Here is a 20,780-nt window from a genome sequence, read left to right as displayed (position 1 = left end):
GTTCCTCTGCATATGCATGCATGAATACATGTATAAATATACATCTTATTTTGTTGGCACATTAAATAGATACTCTTTCATTTATAATATAGGAAAAGTCTAAAAAATAAGACATTAGGTAGTTTTGATAATTTTTTTTTATAACTATACTCTTATTTCATTTATTATTTATTTTTTTAAAAAAAATAATATATTAGAATTCAAATTGTTATAACTGAGGGATTTATATAAGACATTTAATAATAATATAATTACAAAGATGTACTGATTTTTAAACTTTTCCCTTCAACTGAGATTATCTTTAAAAAAAAATTAAAATATAAACCAACAAACATTATTTTTATAAATTTAGCCTCCCCCTTTCCTCTACTCGTAGATTGAAAGTCATCAGTGGTTCGACTTCTTCACCTCCATCCTCCCCAGGAAAATTTCCCACCAATCACAATAGGCAAATATTGCATTCATTTTTTTTTTTTGTTTTTTTTAAGCCAAAGTTGCCTTTCTCATACGAAAAAAGCTTGTATCTTTGCTATTTTTTTCCCTCCACTCTTGATATTATTGCCATTAAGCTGAGACACCACTTTTTGCTTCTCTTTCTATTGTTCTATTTATTTATACAAAAATTAAAGCTTTTTTAATATTGGCTTTTTCTTCGTCTTCTATTTCTCAATGCTTTGGGACTGATATTCATTTGGCAGTCTTCATTGTTTAACATGTTATTTTGTGACAAGGCTGGTGTGTTCAGCGTGGAAGACTCGCTCTATCCCGTTTTAACAAGGAGAATGATGTTTTAGGTTTTATTCCCATGCATTTTGAAGCCATGTCAACCACCACGTTTCAAGGAAAGTCCGATGCATCACGTTCTGCTAATAATTTAACAGATTCAGTAGTTTACCATCAAGTTTTAAAACTTCAGGAAGTTATACATGCACTTGACTGAAAGTTCAGGAGAGTTACATGTAGTTTAGCCTATTAAAATTGTCAACTAGTGCTGGATAGTTGTTAACGGAGTTGTGCAATTGACTATTAAGCAACAACAACCAACAACTATATATCTAGCAGTAACTGACAAGTTCAGTACAAGACATGGAATTTTAGAATAATTTTATGATTTCATATTTTGTATTTAGATTCATTATGCAAATACTTAAGTTTTAGTATAATACATTTTAAAACTCAACATTTAAAAAATTATATTTATTGTATATAAGATGACTATTCATGCACCATTCGTTCATAGTATATTAAGTATCATCAGTTGTGATGCGCACAAAATGACTCCAAGGTTGGCTTTCTTTAGGGGTGGTTCTCATAATAATATATGAATAAATAAGTGATTCAAAGGATGATTTTTTAACCAACAGCCCTTTGTCCTAGCAAAAGGGGTTAAGGGTTCAAAGTCTGTGCGAATGTAAAAATTTTGTCTCCCACAATAATTTACTATGATTGACCCAGTTTAATAGTTTACCAGTTTAACTTGTCAGAGTTGACTCAATTTTTAATACTACAATTGAATATATATATATATATATATATTGCTAAACCATACTATGATGAATATGAAGTGCAAAGAATTCATACCCTAAATTAAAGAGAGATAAGGTTGTGGACTTGAGCATCGTGTTGCTTTTGCAGTTTGCTTTCTGAGATGCTTCCCTTGCCAAAGAGTAAAAGTCAATGGTGTTTGCTTTCTGCTGCAGCATATGATCGTTCTTCATCGATCATATATTACGGCAGTATTGCGGCCTATAAAGCTATATCAGATTCATGCATCTCTGTATCTCACTCTAGTTGACAGGTAATTTTCGCTTTACATCTCTAATGTTTCTTTTTTCTTTCTTCTTCTTCTTCTTGTTTTTTTTTTTTTGGATAATATACATCTCCAATGTTTCTATGCTTGATTACTTTTTTTCTGATGTTGTTTCGATTTTAAAAAATTCTTGTGGTTTTCTGAAATTTCTATGAAAAGATTACATGTTTTCTTAACTTGCCCGTACAATCTCTCCAATGATTTATGGTCTCCATTTGTCCCTTGTCAATTTATGACGGTTGTATCAATTTCATCATAAATATATGTAGTCAATCCAAGAATGACAAAAGAAACTGGATGTGGTGTTAAAAGATGAATAAGGCCTTAATTTCTTTTTGATTATACAAATGCCATTATCATTTGCCTTGAGTTTGATTCAATATCAAAAAATTCATTTGCAAATGAATTTTTAATAGTAGCAATATATATAATATTATAAGCTTCTATTTGCACAGGTTTAAATGTTGTAGTCGTCCATCTTGATAATAAAACATCTTCGAAAGATAAAGCTTTTCGGTTAAAAGAAGAAGAAGAAGAAGAAGACAAAATATAGCTTTGATGTATAAATAAATAACTGAATGAAATTTTCAATTCAATGATAATAATATAACTCAAGCCTCCTGTTTGCGGAGATGGTGGGAGATGAGGAGTTGGGAAGCCAAACGAGAAAATATCAAAAAACTTAAAGGATACCATAGGCTGCAGCCGAAGCCGGGAACCGTCAACGTTGAAATACTTAAATCACTGGTGTATGCTGCTAGCCTGCTACAACATTTTCAAAAGGTTCCAGATAATAAAATTGTAGTAATTTATAACATGTATTTACATACATGTATTTTCATTTATATATTAATTATTCTAAAATATATTTAATAAAAATCTGAATGTACGTTTACAAATATTTTTGTTTCACTCATATCTATTTATTTGTATATAATATAAAACTACATGAACTACTTCATTTTATTATAAGCTACAATACCAGCCCCATAGTTTAATTTAGTTGTAATACTCATAAGATCATCTTATAATTATAAACTTTTACTTTGTTAATCTTGGATCTTATTAGTTTTGGCCATAATGAAACCTTTTTTTTTTTTTTTTTGGTTGCCCAAAGTATCCCCATAGCCGGAAGTTATGACATTAATCTCCCAAGTAATCTGAGTGTTATTTAGAGGGTTGTTCTTTCTGAAATAAAGTTTTTCTATTTTTTTTTAGTTATCAATTTAGTGTCTCAAGTTTAATTTTAAAAATATAGTCCCTTACGTTACTTTAAGTAGTTATCATGTTATATAGCCCTACAGGTTTTAAAATATAAATTGACTTTCAAATTAATACAATACATAAAATATATTGATAACTTAACTTGTATATAAGGCTAAATGAGAACAAATTGGCCCTTAACTTAATTTAATTTTTATCAAATTAATTCTTTAAACCATATTTTGTCTTTAATTTTTACATTTTTTTAGTCTTTTTCTGTTTTTTTTTTTTCCTAAATAATTATATTTATTGTCATTAATTTACATGAGCTCCAACTCAATATTCCATTGTCCATGTCAACAAATTTTAATGGTGTTACCTGATCTTCCTTACACAATAAGAATCAAAACAATAGTTGAAAAAATTTTAAGAATTAATAGATAAAAATTAAACTCAAGAGATAAAATTGATGACTGAAATAAACTTAAGGGACTTAAAGTTTCATTATCCCTAATTTTTATCTGAACAATCTAATTTTAATATTATATGAAATTAAAGGTTAATTTGTTTGCATTTTTTTCACATCTAAGATTTAGGTACTAAATATGATGTGTTCTTGAGCTTTAGGGGTGCAAATTCTAGAACATCCTTCACTTCACATCTTCATTATTCATGTCTAAATGAGGCTAGCATTAATGTTTTCAAAGATGATGTTGAGCTTCCTAGAGGAAAATCTATCTCAATAGAACTGTCACAAGGGATTGAATGTTCTAGAATTTCCATCATCATCTTCTCTAAAGGATATACTAGTTCAAGATGTTGTTTGGAGGAACTCTCAAAAATCATGGAGTTCTACAAAAGAAATGGTCAGCTGGTCATGCTTGTGTTTTATGATGTGGATCCATCAGAAGTTCGCCATCAAACATCTAGTTTTGGAGAAGCTTTTGAAGACCTTATATGGAGAGTTTTATCAACAGAAGATCAAATGTTAAGATGGAGGACAGTGTTACATGAAGCTGCAAGTATTGCAGGGTTTATTGTGCTTCATTTTAGGTAGTTTCTAATTAATTCCTTTAAGCTTAGCACATACAATTCTATATGTCTGAAGTTGGTTCTGCTAAAAATTTTATGACCTTATAACTCATAATTGTCTAATAAGAAATAAATACTTGCTAAATAATTTGTGATATTTGATTTGTAACATCCCAAAAACTTAACCCAAGATTAATTAAGTTAATCAAGGGCAAATGAATAATTTTGAAAAAGTATTTAGAGATAAATAATTTTAGTTAGAAGATTATTATTAAATTTAATTTAGATAAAATCTTAAGTTATGATTTTTTTAAAAAATAGAAATAATAATAATATTATTATTAAAAAATGAAAGAAGAAGGAAAAAAAATCTCAAATAAAACAAAAATGAAGAAGAGGGCGGATGATTATATAGGGGTGTATGTGTTTAATGTGTGTATATATATAACAAACAAAAAAGAAGAAATGAAATGGAAGAGGAAAGATGTGGGACCCATGCTGTATTTTAAAACCAGCACACGCCTCATGCCTTTTCATTTCTCTTCCCTTTTTCATCCCGTGCGTGCAAACACCGAATAGAGAGCGCAAGCGAGAGCGTCGCTGGCGATGGGAGTTAATTTAAGAGATAGAGTTCTATAATAAAATATTTTAGATAGAATTTCAAATATTTTAAAATTAGATAAGTATTCTAAATATTTTTTTAACCATATTTTTTATTGAGTTTCAGATTTTGGGATTATGAAAAATCTAGAGTTTGAAAGAAGGATGAATTTTTGATGAATAAATATGGCTATTGAGGTTGTTGGCAGTATAATATATATCCTAGAGTATTATTTTGTTGATAGAATTATAATTTAAGGCCTTTGAGTTTATTCCTAGATTTCTATAGGTAGATTTTTGATTAAATCTGAAAATATAAATTGATTTGTTAATATTTAGATGAGTATTTGAAATGAAAAATAAATTATTATAGCTATAAAATAATAATTCTAGGCTTGAGACTAAGTTTGCAATTTTTGGGCATTTTTAGGTGTGAATTTTTGGAATAAAAATGAAAATTTTGATATTAGAAAATTATTTGAATGATGATTTTAGCCAAATTTCAATGAAATCACAATGTGCCAAACTATTGAATCAAGTAGATGGGTTTAAATATATGAAATTAAATTTTAAAACTCAAGAGGCTAAGATTAAAGTCTTAAAAAAATACTTAAGTGTTGGAATATAAGTGAAAATTATATTAATAATATTATTGACACATTATGATATGATTAAATGTAAATTAATTATTATTTGGCACAAATCAAGCTTTGGAAAGCTTTGAAAGTGTTGTCACTTGAGGGATAACTTTTGACCTCTCAAAGGTTGAGGTAATTGGGAGAAATCTATTTTATGCATTTGTGTATTAATTAATTATTTATGTTTGTGAAACAAATGAATATGTATATATATATATATATATATATCCAATTCTTGAATTGTTGTTTGTAATTCATATTAGCTTTGTTGAGATCTTATAATTTGTGACTGAGTTAATTGTGACATGATTTGAGTAATGAAATTGAGGGTTGATGTTGATGTATATACTCTTAATTATAAATTATGGATTATGCATGGTGATGAATTGTATATGAGAATGTTGAGTTTTTCATATGATGCCAGTGTGATTTATATAATAACATGAAAATTGATGTATAAGACGTGATTAAAATATGATGATTCTTGATGCTTGTTGAGCATGAAAATTGAGGAACATGTGGGTAATTGTGAATTATACATATGAGTTATTAAAATGAATTTCTCATGAGCATGATCATATGGCGGGAGTTCGCCTTAGTGAAGGAGCTAGCGGTTGTGAAAAATCCATATGGTACTTAACTATTAACCGATAATCTCAAGGGTTATAGCTACTACTTACCTTATAGGGTACTGTAGCATTATTCCTATTAAGGCACTTAACCCTACTAGCCTACCTAGAGTTTTAAGTAAAGCTAGTCTTGGATATGACAACTTATAGTGTGTGATTTGAGAAAAACTATATTCTTAAGTGAGTAAGGTAACCCCAACCTGATAGCCCCTCATAATATGATTAAGACCTTGGGTAGTCTCATCAGATGAACAATCCCTTCCGGTTGTTAGCTCACGAATTTCATGTCAGAGAAAATAAAGGGGGATACAAGGAAGAGATTGATCATACATTTTATTATGATTATGCTATTTGAGCGATTAATGGCTATATTTAAGATTATGACTTGTAATTATGGAAATAAGAACATGTGATAAATATGTGAATAATGTATATGTGGCTACTTGTGCTAATTTTGTACGAATATTCAGTACTTGTAGGCAATCGTGCCAATTCTGTACTTGAATTTATTCTTCAGATTATTCACATGAGTTAGATGTTAATGTGATTGGCATGACCTTGATCTGATTGTTTACATGATCATCTTGATGAATTTATTAGCCACTTACATTCATGATTAATTACCATACATTTATATAACTTAGATGTATCTTGTTTACTGAGTGGTTGTACTCACTCCTCTATTTTAATATATTACAGGAGTTAGCTCATCTAGAAAGAACAGAGGAAAGGAGCGTTAGGCCAAGTGATAATAATCACTTCTGTAAGCCTTTCTCTTTTTATTTTAATATGTGTATTTAGTTTATGATATTGCTAACTAGGATAATATATTCTTAATCCACTTGCATTATGGGTTTTGTGTTAGGTAGAAATATATTTTGGGCCCGTGGGAATGTGATTTGGTGCTTATGTTTATATTAGTGGGCTAAAATATTTGTGCAAGTGAAATAGTTATTATATGCATGATTTGAGAATTGGATTATTGTTATGGTCTCCCCTTGTGTTTTTGATATCCAAGGGTGAGTAGTTGATATTAATTATATGTGAATGAAAAGGAAAATTCATGCATATGATGGGCTATTGATGAATAAATGGTATATAAAGTATGATGACTAAGTAGTAGTCATTGTGATAAATGTGATTAAGACCTTGGCCCCCCGCTGCTAGCTATTGAAGGGTTTGTGTAGCCAAGTGTTATGTTGGTGAATATATATTTTATATGGAGTAAGACACAGAGAGAAAATAAGGGATGAAGTTTTTCTCCCATCTTGAGATATATTTATTAATCATGCTTCCGCATATGTTTAATTGAATGATATGAATTCTTAAAATATTTTAAAAAATTAGGATCCCTTTCTTTTGAATAGTTTGTGAAAATACATGTTAAGGTTTTGTTTAGGTTAATCCCTTATAGGATAATCATGTTGGATTAGTTCTTGATTAGCTATAGTTAATGTGATGATGTAAGTCCTAATTTATGACACCTTTTACATGATTCATATATAATTCAAGCGTCATGTGAAGTGGCGTAAACTGGAAGCATATGGATCCAACAATTGTGCGTTTGGATGTTGAGGGATTTGGATCCACATCTTTAGTTTGAAGGGTATGTAAGCATGGCATTACAGTTACCACCATGTTCATGTGTGTGTGTGTGTGTGTGTTAAGTTGTTATTTTCTCCCTTCTAGTTTGCTCATAATGTTGCCTCTTATTCTGTGACATAGTAACTAAATTTGCTTGAATTATATGTAATATACTTGGTTCATAGATGCTTGCTACAATCTCTCCAGATACTAAGTTAATTAGCTAAGAAAGAACGTTCGTGTTTCAACGATCCCACTGATCTCTCAGAATATCCGATGGGTGAAGATATAATGGATGAGTAGGACCTAGTGCGAAAGTGGAGGATTGATTAAAAGCATCCTTTTTAGATTCAGTCATGGTTAGTTCAGGACAAGAGTGACAAATCTTGGAGAAGAATTGAGAGAATGGCAGATCTTTAGAGAAGAACAGCGAGCACGACAGATCTTTAGGTAAGAATGGCAAGCACAGCAGATCTTGGAGAAGAACGGTGAGAAGGTGAGATGACTTGTGACGATGATGAGATAGAAACACGAATGGCAAGAAGGCTAAAATATTTTCGACATGAGAGGTTGAAAATTAAAGAAGATGGTCATGTGGAATTAGGGCACAATATACAATTTTTTGATTTAATTAGATGGGTAAATGGGTTAGATTATGGACACACTCTGATACTATATTGGAAGTCTGAAAATTTTTGAATAATGCAAAAATTATATTAGATGGTCCTGTGGAATGAGGAACTTGGGCTAGAGTTACAATGAGTGGGAAAACCCATATTCAATTGCCTTAAAAGACATAAATCTAGACTTATCAACAGATATAAATAGCCCAGCCAACCAAGAGAACAAGAACAAGAAAATGAACAAACAAAAGATACAATCACACTTAATATATGTTAGATAAAAGCAAAACACATATTCAGGCCTAATATGCCCAACAACAAATCTGATGTCCTGATATTGATCTAGCCCAAATATGTTAACTCTCAACAATAATTATTCTTATTGGCTATGTTACCCAAAAAAAAAAATTATTCTTATTGTCTAACTTTTAAGGGAAAAGGAGCTTTTATGAAATTCAAAGTGTCTAGAGTTAGTGGCCTGGTCCTAATTTTAGAGGGATTGCTCTTTGTTATGGGAGAATTTGAGTTTAAAATCTAATATTTAAAATTTATAGATTTTAAATTCTTTATTTGGATAATATAAAAGATTTCAAATTATAATATTAAAATCATTTGTTTAGATCTTAGGTAAAATTCCAAATTTTAAATTCTATGTTTAAATTACAAAGCAACTCGGACAACATCGACGGTTTAGTCCTAGTCAAAGTCAGCGGTCTGGACGGCCAACTTCCACTGGGACCAAATTGCTAGTGCCTACAAGGATCAAACGATAGACTTTTATTAGGATCGTACTATCATTGATAATGGGACTAGATGACCAACTTCCACCAAGACAGGATCGCTAGCACTAACTGGAGCCTAACTGCCAGTGCCGACAAGGACAGGACCACTGATGTCGACTGAGACCAAAGTACTAGCCATGATAGGGACTGGATGACTAACTTCTATTGAGACTGGACTGCTAGCGCCGACCGGGACTGGATGGCTGACTTCCATTAAGACCTAACCGTTAGCATCAACTAAGATATAACTACCAGCGATGACTAGGACAGGACCACTAATGCCTACCAAGATTGGATAGTTGCCTGTGACTGAGATCAGATGGCCAGATCCTATCGTGATCGACTTTAACAACTTTGATCGAGACCGAACTAGCGATCTCGACCAAACTGGACTGCTGATGCTAATCGGGACAGGACTGCCAGCATTGGCCAGGTTCAAATCATCAACAATCTATTCTTGGTTGAGGTTGTCTATTTGATCTCGATCATAATAGGAGCTAGCTGTTAGATCGTAGTTGCAAATGGTTGTCTAATCCTGGTTAGCACCTACAATCTTGTCTTAATAGGTGCTAGTGGAAGTTGGTCGTTTAATACCAGTTGTCACTTGTACTCAGTCCCACTTGGCTTCGACTATCTGATCCCAATGAAAGTCGGCAGTTTGATCTCAGTCGTTACCTATACTCCTATTTGAAACGGCATCGGTGATTCAGATGGCTCTAGCAGTCCTGTCCTTATTGGCAGTGGTGGCAGTTAGACCCCTTATCAATGCTCACTGTCCTATCCCGGTTGGCACCATCAGCTAGATCCTAATGGAAGTTGGCTATCTAATCCTCCTTGGTTTCAACGTCCTATCTCGGTTGGCTACAATGGCCCATTCTAGGTCGACAGTGGCGGCAGTCAGGTCCTGGTGTCTACTGACAATCTAGTTATGTTCAGTGCCACTGATGAGATAGTCAAATTACAAAAAGATTGGCGTCAGATTTGAAATAATAAAGGTTTAGAAAGAAGTTTAAATTATAAAGAGATTAAGGTAGAACTTGAATTTAATACATTTTTAATTACTCAAATAATGAATTTAGATCAAATTTAAATTCAAATCCCTATGCACCCAAACATGGCATTAGGTGATTTAGGAAACATGTCACTTGAATCTTCCATCAACATGTTATTTATAGTAAATTATACGAAGAAAACCACTTTGCTTTACGAGAGAGACACAATGACTTCATTTGGGGAAGCAAAGTGGAAGGAAATATTATCAAATTTGAGCTCAGATGATGAAGTGGAGGTGATTGCAATTTTGGGGAATGGATTCATTGTGAAGATGACAGCGGTTTACTTGGTACATTGTGACTCATTTGATAAACAAATAGAGTGTTCAATGAATTAAATAAATAATTTTAATTCATTTGAAGGACCTTGGTCCCTTTTTCCAAATAATTTGACTTCATAGTACTTCTTCCCAATTTCCACTTTTTAAAGAAAAAATTGTGGTGAAATTAAGTTCACCTTAAAGGCTTAAACTTTAGTCAAATCAATTCTTAATTTAGTGAATTATCGAGTAACCAAGAGTAAATTAATTTTTTTATATGAAAGAAATATATTATAAAATAAAATGTGTTTTATATTTTTTATTTGTATTATTATAACAATTTATGAAATAAAATAATTTTAATTATATTTGTGTATACTTGTGTAACAAATTTTAAAATAAAATAAGTTGTTTATTTCTATCTTCTAGTAATTATTTTTTAACCATTTATACAATTCTATTTCACACCTTTTAAAAACTATTACTTTTTATAAAATTATAACTAAAAACATTAATTCACTTATTGTAAAATTATGTAATGATATCATTTATATGTAACAAATGGACACGTCGAATTTTTCATTATTTTAATTAAATTTTAATATCTTTTTAACTATCTCAAATGACATAAATTAGAAAAATATTATCAATCAACCACCTATAACATGAACATTTTTTTAATTGCGAAGCAAAAAGAGAAAAAAACTAATAGGACTTGGGTTGTTGAGGTGAAAGACTGAAGGCTGCTATAGGGTGATAATTAAGAAAATAAATTAAAATAAAGGATCAGTGGCAACGATAATTGTTAGAATCTGTTATGTGACTCTCACAGAAGTTGCACATACCGCAGAAAAGTAAGAGAATACAATGTTGAAATATATGATCTAAGCCCAAGTCAATCTGAATACGAGTCATCTCTGCCTCTTCTTCTAAAAACCTTCATCATCTTTTTGGGTCTTATAGATTGATGTGCCTCTTCCAAGGATTCTTCACATCTACGTTCCTTGTCTTTGACTCCTGTTATACTTGTTGAAGATGGTGAGCATTCTATCTGTTCATCAAATGACTCATCATATATAAAGTACACGACCATCTCTTTCATAGTGAATCTATTCCCAAAATCTGCAATCACCTCCACTTGGTCATCTGACTCGACATTTGATTTTATCTCCTTCCACTCTGCGTCGCCAAATGAAATCACTGTGTCTCGCTTGTAACGCAAAGTCACTGTCTTTGTATAGTTTATGATCATTAAGCTAACAAGAAATTCAAATGCCTTGTTGCCTAAATCATCACCAAAAGGGTAAAACACAAAACACATCCCTTTCAAATCACTACCACTAACTTGAGGCACTTTAAATTTTACAGAATCTCCTACACCCTTGAATGTTTGCCAATAGGGATGTTTGGAAGTCAATCCCTGCACAATAACAAAACCATAGTCTCTAATTAAACTATAGAATACACAAGAAGATATGTTTTTTTTTTTCAAAAAATTTAAAAATAGAGAGAGAAAGAAAGAACCTGTGAAATACTCTCTTAAAGAGGGTTAATAATTTGGTCAATCTTTCCAACTTGAATTAAGAGATATGCCAAGCAATCTCTTGACATTGAGATGTTGGTGCAATTTGTGGTATATGAGGATTCCAACATTCTTGTGACCCCTCTATTCACTTGAGTTTGGATCTCTACTCCACATTCCAATAAACGACTTTGTTGCTTCGGTAGGTTACAAGGAATTGATGAAGGAGAAGGGAAGCAACTACTTAGCATATTCCACAAAATTGAAGATGGCATGCCCCCATATGTTCGAATAAGAGACAGAGCATTGTTTGTTGGGTTCATCCAAGACCGAATAAGAGGAGGGAACACTTCACGTGATAATCCTTGATACCCACAAAGAGATATGAATCCAATGCTTTTTAATCTCACTAATGAAAAAGGTACTTGTGTTATTGCAGTGTTATCGGCAATTAGAGTTGTTAGTGAGCCCATTTGCTCTATGTCCTCCTCTAACTTGTCAATCTTCAAACAACCAGAAAGAATGAGAGTTTTCAATCGTTTCAATTCATAAATGCTTCTTGGGAGACAATGAAGGCCAGTGCAATCCTTCAAATTCAACAAAAGAAGCTTATCAAGACTCCCAATAGAATGATCTATCATGGACAAACTTGGACAATCTTTGAGGATCAACTTTTCAAGATTTGGTAGTTTTGAAAAATCAGGAGTTTGCACCAATGAAGGAGAGTGGCTGAGATTCAGGATTTCAAGCCTCTGCAATAACTACAATGAAAACATTTGATTTCAAAGGGGAATTAGACAAGTGCATCATGAAAAAATATATATTACGTTGACACATTAATCCTTCATCAAATCCAAAAAGGAAAAAATTAGAAAAAGGAAAAAAAGTATTATCATAATGAACGTTCCCTTACAATGAGGGTTCATATTCATCTAGGTAGATTAAAAATATCACAAGTTTTCAAAGATACAAAGCGACGGAATAAGAAAAGGCAAAAACTTCAAGCGAAGACCATTATTTTTAATGAATCATGAAAGGAAAAAATATCTATCATCATGAAGATTTTAATGGCTAGATCTAGCTATATAGCAAGACATATAAAGGAATGTGAACTAAAGAAAATCTAGCAGCTTTATTCTTCAATGGTAGTAGCAAATGAAGATTCATCAATAAGCTATGATAAAAACATGAGATAAAAATCCATCATGGAGGCCGTAAGGTAAAATCCAATGAAAAATAGAGTACCATATTTACACGTCCCAAATCCCTCTTTTTATTCTCTATCCCCTTTTTTCTGATATCCATAAGCTTTAATTTAAAGCTAATACCATACAGCCAATAAATAAATAATTACCAAAATACTTTATCACAAACTATTTACCATAATTCTACAAGAAGTAATTTTGTAAATTGTCAAAGAAACTAGGCTTTCTGTATGTAGCATTTTTTTAATTTTTTATTTTTTGTTGCATATGGCTTAAAAAAGCCAACAAATAAAGTATTAATTCACGTACCAGGTGTTTCTGCCACACTTGTCTGAGGCTGCTATATTTTAAGTCAATAGCAATTAGATTTTCTTGATAAAATTTGCTAGGAATGTATTTCTCTGGAAAGCCATGCCAGCAAAGCCATCTGAGATCGCTACTAATATATTTATAGTCTCCTCTTAATCGTACATTCTCAAGGCGAAGTAATCTGAGTCTCTCCATCTTCTTAAATGCTTTTATCTGGAAATGCAATTTTTCTGTTTGTGACAACTTCAAAGCCAGTCCTTCAATACCTTTTGTTCCCTGCGAAATAAAAGCTTATCAAAATCGAAGTGTGCACTTGTGCTACATTGTTTGCCGTAAAGAAAAATAGAACTATGTCATAATCAAGCTTCTAGAGGATGTAACTACAAAATGAGTTTTAAAACGCATGCAGAAATTAAGAGGCGAAACCACAAGGTTTCTATGATCAATTTATTGATGCTCATTTTCCCTTTTTGCAGTACATGTTAACATGAAGCAGCATGAAACAATAAATATAAGATATAGGAGTTCTTACCGTGTGTTTTGATAATACAAGAGCATCCTCATGACACCATAGCCTACTTCTCTTCCCAAGTTCATTTGGAGATTTTTTACGAATTATTTCTCTTCCCATGTCCCGCAGCAAATCATGCATGCCAAGCTTGTTCTTCACATCAACGGTCACAAGGCTTCGCTCCACAAGGGTTTTGATTCCAAGGTCAGCAAAAAATCCACAAGCATTTAATATCTGTGTCACATAATTGCTGTCCATCCCAATAAAGAAGCAAGATATATCAAGGAATATTTCTTTCTCCAAATGATCACTTAAACCATCAAAGCTTATTTTTAGCTTCTTTTGTATCTTGTGAGGGGGAATTTTTTTAAGTTTCTCAAATACACTCTTCCATTCCTTCACTGTTCTATCAAATAAAAAGCATCCAAGGACTTCAAGAGCTAGTGGAAGTCCCCCAGAATATGCAATTATATTTCTTGAAAGTTCAATGAAATCTTCCTGAGGATTTTCTTGTTTAAATGCATGCCAACTAAAAAGCTCAATGGATTCCCTTTCATCCAAGTTCTTCATTCTATATACATAGTCCACTTGAAGGACATCAAGTAGACGTTTATCTCTAGTTGTGATGATTATTTTACTACCTGGACCAAACCAATCACGACTTCCAACTAAAGCATTTAGTTGGCCCAACTTATCCACATCATCAAGCACAACAAAGGCCCTTTTATGGCGAAGTCTGTCCCTCAAAGTGATTTTTCCTGATTCAATGCTGTTTATTCTCATTCTTGTTGTTTTACAAATTTCACAAAGAAGTTGGTTCTGTAAATGCACTTGGCCCTTTTTTTTATCCCAACTTTTCTGATCTTTGAAAGGCAACTTCTACTCTCAAATGTGCGACCAATTTCATTATAAATGGCTTTGCCAATAGTTGTTTTGCCTATGCCCCCCATTCCCCATATCCCTACCATGATAACATCTTCTGATTGATGGTTTTGAAGCATTGTGATCACTTCTTGCATGCGATCATCTACTCCTACTGGGTGGTCTGCGATAAACAGGTCTTTCTTGTCTAACATCTCACAAACATTCTCAACAATATTTTTAACGTCTTCGCTCTCATTCCTGCCAATCATATAAAAATAATAGAAAATGAGCATATTGGATATACAAGCACGATTACAAATATCAAGATTTTGAAAGATACATGTGTTTGGAGAAGAAATGATATTATGAACAAATTATGGATCGAAGCGACAGGACCTAGCTAGTCGTAGTTACAACAAGAGAAAATATATTAATTGTAGGTTTGATAATAATATTCAAGGATATGCAGGCAGAACAATACATATATTATTATTGAGAATTTTACAATTTGTAACTTATACGGAATAATTTAAAACTAAATAGTAAAATTATTTTTAAAACAACCTTGTATTTTATATGGAAACCAATGGTAAAAAAAATAAAGAAAAATGAAGTTTGGAAAGTGAGACATTACAAGGGGCATTAGAGAGAATCACATTGAAGTTCTTAGCCCCCTTTCTCTCTCCATTGAGTGATTTCCAATTTCTAATAAACACAAACCCCAATTTTTTTTTTTTTTTTGAAATAGACCGAGTGCAAACATTCACATATGCCTATATATAAGGAGGCTCTTGAAATTTTAATTTAAAGATGCAATTGATGAAACTCTACCTAGCAGGGAACAAGCCAAATTAAGTTGTACACCAAAACGTGTATCGAGTGATATCTATTCTAAATAATTAAAACCAAATAAAGAGTGAAAAAGTACCTAGAACCAAGTACAACAGACCCTGCAATGCCCCCAGCATTTAGAAGGGATGTCCTCCACATCAAAACTTGATCTTCTGGTGGTGAAATTCTTTGTATAAGATTTTTAAATGCTTCCCCAAAACTAAAAGTTTGATTACGAATTTCTGATGGGTCCACGTTGTAAAACACAGGTAGAACCACTTGACCTTTTGATTTGTTAAGCTCCATTATCATTGACAATTCCTCCAAACACCATTTAGATCCAGCGTATCCCTCAGAAAATATAATGATTGAGATCTTTGAACTTCCAAGTGCTCGAAGTAATTCCATTTTGATATGATTTCCTCTGGGAAGCTCAATGTCATCTTTGAAAACGATAATACCGGCATTACATAGAGCCGAATAGAGATGTGAAGTAAAAGTTGACCGCGTGTCTTCACCTCTAAAACTCAAGAATACCTCATACCTATGACCTGAATGTTAGAAATACAAAATACCGAAAAAATAAATTATTATTTAAATTAACATGGTATAAAATAAAATTAAAATATTATTATGCATGATATAAAATTTTTTATAATCTAGGATAATAAAATGTCTTAGATATTATGGATACTAATATCAATATCAATACTACATGTATGTCTGATACATGAAGCGCACACATTCTCACAAAAGCATAACCTACCTCCAATTTGTAGCTCGTTTTGTGAACTTTCACGTATTATTTGTCTTCCCATGTGCTGCAGCAAGTTATGCACCCTAAGTTTGTTGTTCTTGTCAATGGTTACAAGGCTTTTATCCACTAAGACTCTTATCCCACTGCTAGCATTACATCCACGGCCATCCAACATTTGTATCACATCACTCATGTCCTTCCCGATAAAAAATAAAACTATATTAAGAAATATTTCCTTTTCTTGATCATCTAAAGAGTCAAAACTAACATTCAGAATTTTGTATATATCCTGATTGAGAGATGTGGTTAGTTTCATCAATGCTGACTCCCATCCTAACAATGACTGCCCATGCGACATAACAGAGCCCAAGACTTTAAGAGCTAGTGGCAGTCTCTCAGTGTAGGCAACCATTCTTCTTGAAAGCTCGATGAATGTTTCTGGACTTTCTTGTCTAAATACATACCTATTGAAAAGCTCAGTGGACTCACAATTGCTCAAGAGTTTCATGGCATAGACATGGTCCACTTGAAAGGCCTCAAGTAAGTGTAAATCTCTAGTTGTAATGATTATTCTACTCCCTTCACCAAACCATTCACGAGTTCCCCATAAAGCTTCTAGTTGCTCCAACTGATTCACATCATCAAGCACAACAAGTACCTTCTTAAGGTAAAGTCTTATGCTTCCTAATTCAATGCCAACTATGCTTATATTTGATGGTCCACATATCATTCCACGAAGTGTACTTTGTAAAGAACTTCCTTGTCCCATTCCCCAAGCTTCCCTGACGTTTGAAAGAAAACATGAACTCTCAAATTGGGGACGAATGTTCTCATAAATGAGTTTAGCAATAGTTGATTTGCCAATACCCCCCATTCCCCATATCCCTACAGAGACAACATCTTTTGACTGATGATTCTGAAGCATTGTAATCACTTCTTGCACTCGAGAACTCAATCCAACTAGGATATCTGTGGCAAACGGGTCTTTCGTGTCCAGCATACAACGAACATGCTTCACAATATTCTCAATATCCTCACTTTCATTCCTGTGAATTACAAAGAAGAATAATAGAAAAGGGAGCATTGATGATTAATTAAGCATGACTACAAACAAAGAAGAGATAATGACAACCCATCGCAATTCGCATCATCAATTTTATGAATCAATAAATATTTATAGATCTTTTAAAAACTAATAGTTGAAGGTTGCGACAAGAATTGCACTCACACACACACACACGCAAAATATTATAGCAAAATTGAAAATAAATAGAACACAAATCAAAAGCAAAATAAATTACTTGGATTTGGAATTAGGCACAACAAACTTAACCATGCGTCCAGCTTCACTAAGAGCTGCCGTCCACCTCGACACTTGATCATCAGTGGGTGAAATTCTTTGTACAAGATTTCGAAACTCTTTTCCAAAATTAGATTTTTGATCGCGAACATCAGAGGGATGTACACCATAAAAAATGGTCACAACTACCAGGTAGCGTGCTCTGCGAAAGTCCATGATTTTTGCAAGTTCATCGAGGCACCTTTTGGAACTAGCATAGTGTTCAGAGAACATAATTATTGAAATTCCAGAACCTTCAATGCTTCGCAACAGTTTGATTGAGATATCATATTCACTGTTAAGCTCAGTATCGTCTTTGATAATGCAAATTCCAGCATTCTTTAGAGAGGAATTGAGACGGTAAGGGAAAGATTCTTGAGTATCTTCTCCTCTCATAAAACTCATGAACACTTCATGTTTATTGCATAAACCTTAAATTACACAAACACATAAAAAGGATATTTACAGGTTAATATTTATAGTGAAGGACCATTAAAATTGTTTGCAAATATATTGCAGAAGCAAAAGATCATTCATTGGCCTCATCCCCTAAAAAGACAATAGATATGATTTTTTTTTTGGTTTTCCTTTTTTCTTTTTGGGTTATATTTTCCCTTCTTTCTTCTCCCCCAGGCTCTGCTGGAGAAGCAATGGTGCAGTTCATTGAAAGACACATTCACGTAGCATTTTGTCTCTAATTGCAAAATCAAATTTTTATTCCCTTTTAGCCAAATCCTGTGTTTTCTATTTCTTTTCCTTTAAAGGAACTTGCATGTCTTTATTTTAGAATTTATAAAATTTGTGATTCGTTAGCGTAATTAAAGATGTTACAAGACATCAACAATTAAAATATTATGTTTATTTTTGAAAAAATTAAAGAATCAAATGAAATAAAATTTGCCTCAAACATGATAGCTTCCATTATGAAGATACTTATGTGCAACAACAAAAAAATGAAATGAAAATGAAATTGGAAGCATGTAAAATTTAAAATGGAGTAGATTTTAGATGGGCATGAGATATAAAATATGTTGGCACTGAAAGTGGAAGGATAAACGGTTACCCTGGTTGTTCATAGGCTCATTCACTAGATCCATGGAATCTTCCCTCCGTATCCGCTTCAATGATATCGTACTGTTGGGATGTTCAATCGTTTCTTTCTGAGGAAGAAGAAGAAGAATCCGTTAAAACTGGAGCTGCTAGCAAATCAAGATCTATAAACGAAACATAGAGATAGGGGGGGGAAAGGAATTATAAAAAAAAAAACAAAAAAAGTGTAGATGGAGCGGAAAGTTAGATGGGAATTGCTGGGTTGGTGAAAGAGACACTATCAGGAATCTAGTTGATGATAAAGATCAGAGAAGTAGAGAAAGATTTAAAAACGAGGCTTTTGCTGCTTCTATTATATACTGATCACGAAGGTGTAGTGAAAGAAAAGTATGGCTACCAGAAGAGTGAATGGAAGAAATTAAACATCCATATTCTTCTTTTCAGATCGGCTCAGAAAGTACCTATCAGACCAGACACTTGTTCATATAATAATTGATCAGACATAGATAGAGGCTTTTGCTGCTTCACAAGCATCTCATTCCCAAAGATGTTCTCCAGAAATTATGACGCAGTGAGGCTTTGGTGAAGGTAGATACCAAGAAAGTGAAGGGAAGAAACAGGTGTGGCTTCGAGGTGAAGAAGCGAACTAAGGAAAGAGAGGAAAGCGAAAGCAAATTCGGACATTAATTATTATAATGCAAAGTTCGCGAAGTGAGGTTTTGTGGCTTTCGCTGAAATTGCGGGTTTCCTACAAGCAGTATCTATTACTGCAACAAATGTTCCAAGTGATGAAGCATCTTGATTTTAAAAGTACTAGAGTTGGAACCCAAGAAAGTGGGGATGAATTGTTAATTAATTGTTTAAATAAAAGCAAGTATATTTTTTTTTATTTTAATTTCAATCACTTTCAGTTCATCCAATCTCCGCTCTTCTTTTGTCATTTTGTGAGGGAGAATGTTAATTGTTCGACATTATTAGCTTGATTTTTGAATGTTAATTGTTCGACATTATTGGCTTGATTTTTGAATGTTAATTGTTCGACATTATTGGCTTGATTTTTTTTTTTTAATCAGTGGCTTGATTTTATTTCAAGGTTGAAACCAAAATTTTTCTCTCCACTGAATTATCAAGGAATTGATAGTAACACGCCACTGACATAATGTTGCATCAAGTATCAAGTATTAATCTAGCCGTCCAAAAAGAAAAAAAGAAGGGATGAAGAAGCTCTCGCTTCCTATCAAACCTACAGAAATATTAATATGAAATATAAAATTGATAATAAGTAGTATCATTATTGTGCTCACAAGAATGATATAGTTTATGGCAGCACGATGACTCAAAAAATCATGATACTGACGTTGCTACTAATGTTCAGATGTTACATTGTCTTATGGAGATTTAGAGAAGAATTATTTAGTTTATTTAATTTTGAACAATAGTTTGGTACTTTAGTTTTTTAATATTTATTATTAAAATTATGAATTTTATTATATTTATTTTATTTTTATTTTCTATGTTTATTTGAAAGGACAAAAAGCATTAAAAAATATATATACAAAGGTCTGAGCATACAGGGCTAGCCAAGGCTCAAGAGGTTGAGGGACAAGCTTTGCAAACAAGAGATGTACTTTTTTTTTTTTGGGTATAAGCAGAGTTTTTGGACCCTTTGAGAAAGCTTGGCTACCCTTCCTTGCCTTCTTCTAGCCGCACATAGTATTAGATATCCATGTCCTTGTTGTATGTGTGTCAAAAGTGTGTGTGTGTCAAAGTCCCACATTGATTAAAAGAAAGACTCTCCTAGTGTATATATACTAAGGAATGAAGTAGGCTAGTAAAATGGGCTTGGAAGAGAAGTGGCCTTGCGCACATGAGACAGTCCAACTTAGGGCAATCATACCCAATGCTTCTAACCCCTTTTTCAAAAAGAAAGGAGAATGTTTTGTCTGTGGTAAACCAGGACACTATGCAGCACAGTGTAGGAAGAGAGCAACTCGTGATAAGCCTCGAAAGCCAAATGTAAATTTGGTACAACGAGATGGTGACAGTGATGATGACATCATTGCTGCAGTGGTGTCACAAGCTCTCTTGATTTCTGATGTGAAGAAATGGGTGGTAGACTCTGGGGCTACCAGGCACATATGTGCTAGCCAAGAGATGTTTACCACCTATAATCCTGTAA

At 32.8% G+C, this 20,780-nt stretch overlaps 1 protein-coding gene and 1 pseudogene across 1 annotated transcript; both read right to left on the bottom strand.

The window, feature by feature from the left end:
* Nucleotides 1-10,967: 10,967 nt before the first annotated feature.
* On the bottom strand, nucleotides 10,968-16,559 carry LOC129288024 (disease resistance protein RUN1-like; annotated as a pseudogene).
* Nucleotides 16,528-19,542, bottom strand: LOC129289039 (disease resistance protein Roq1-like). Its single transcript, XM_054925866.1, has 5 exons — nucleotides 19,507-19,542; nucleotides 18,615-18,711; nucleotides 17,514-17,982; nucleotides 16,622-17,258; nucleotides 16,528-16,545 (listed from the first exon to the last, which is right to left on the bottom strand). Exons 1-5 carry the CDS (start codon nucleotides 19,540-19,542, stop codon nucleotides 16,528-16,530), a joined length of 1,257 nt encoding a protein of 418 aa, XP_054781841.1.
* Nucleotides 19,543-20,780: the final 1,238 nt, after the last annotated feature.

This window comes from Prosopis cineraria, unplaced genomic scaffold (genome assembly GCF_029017545.1).
Source record: "Prosopis cineraria cultivar Desert tree isolate PC_DT_omini unplaced genomic scaffold, ASM2901754v1 PC12, whole genome shotgun sequence".
Classification (NCBI taxonomy): domain Eukaryota; kingdom Viridiplantae; phylum Streptophyta; class Magnoliopsida; order Fabales; family Fabaceae; genus Prosopis; species Prosopis cineraria.
Note: the sequence above shows the minus strand (reverse complement) of the source record. Positions and strands in the feature narration are given on the sequence as shown.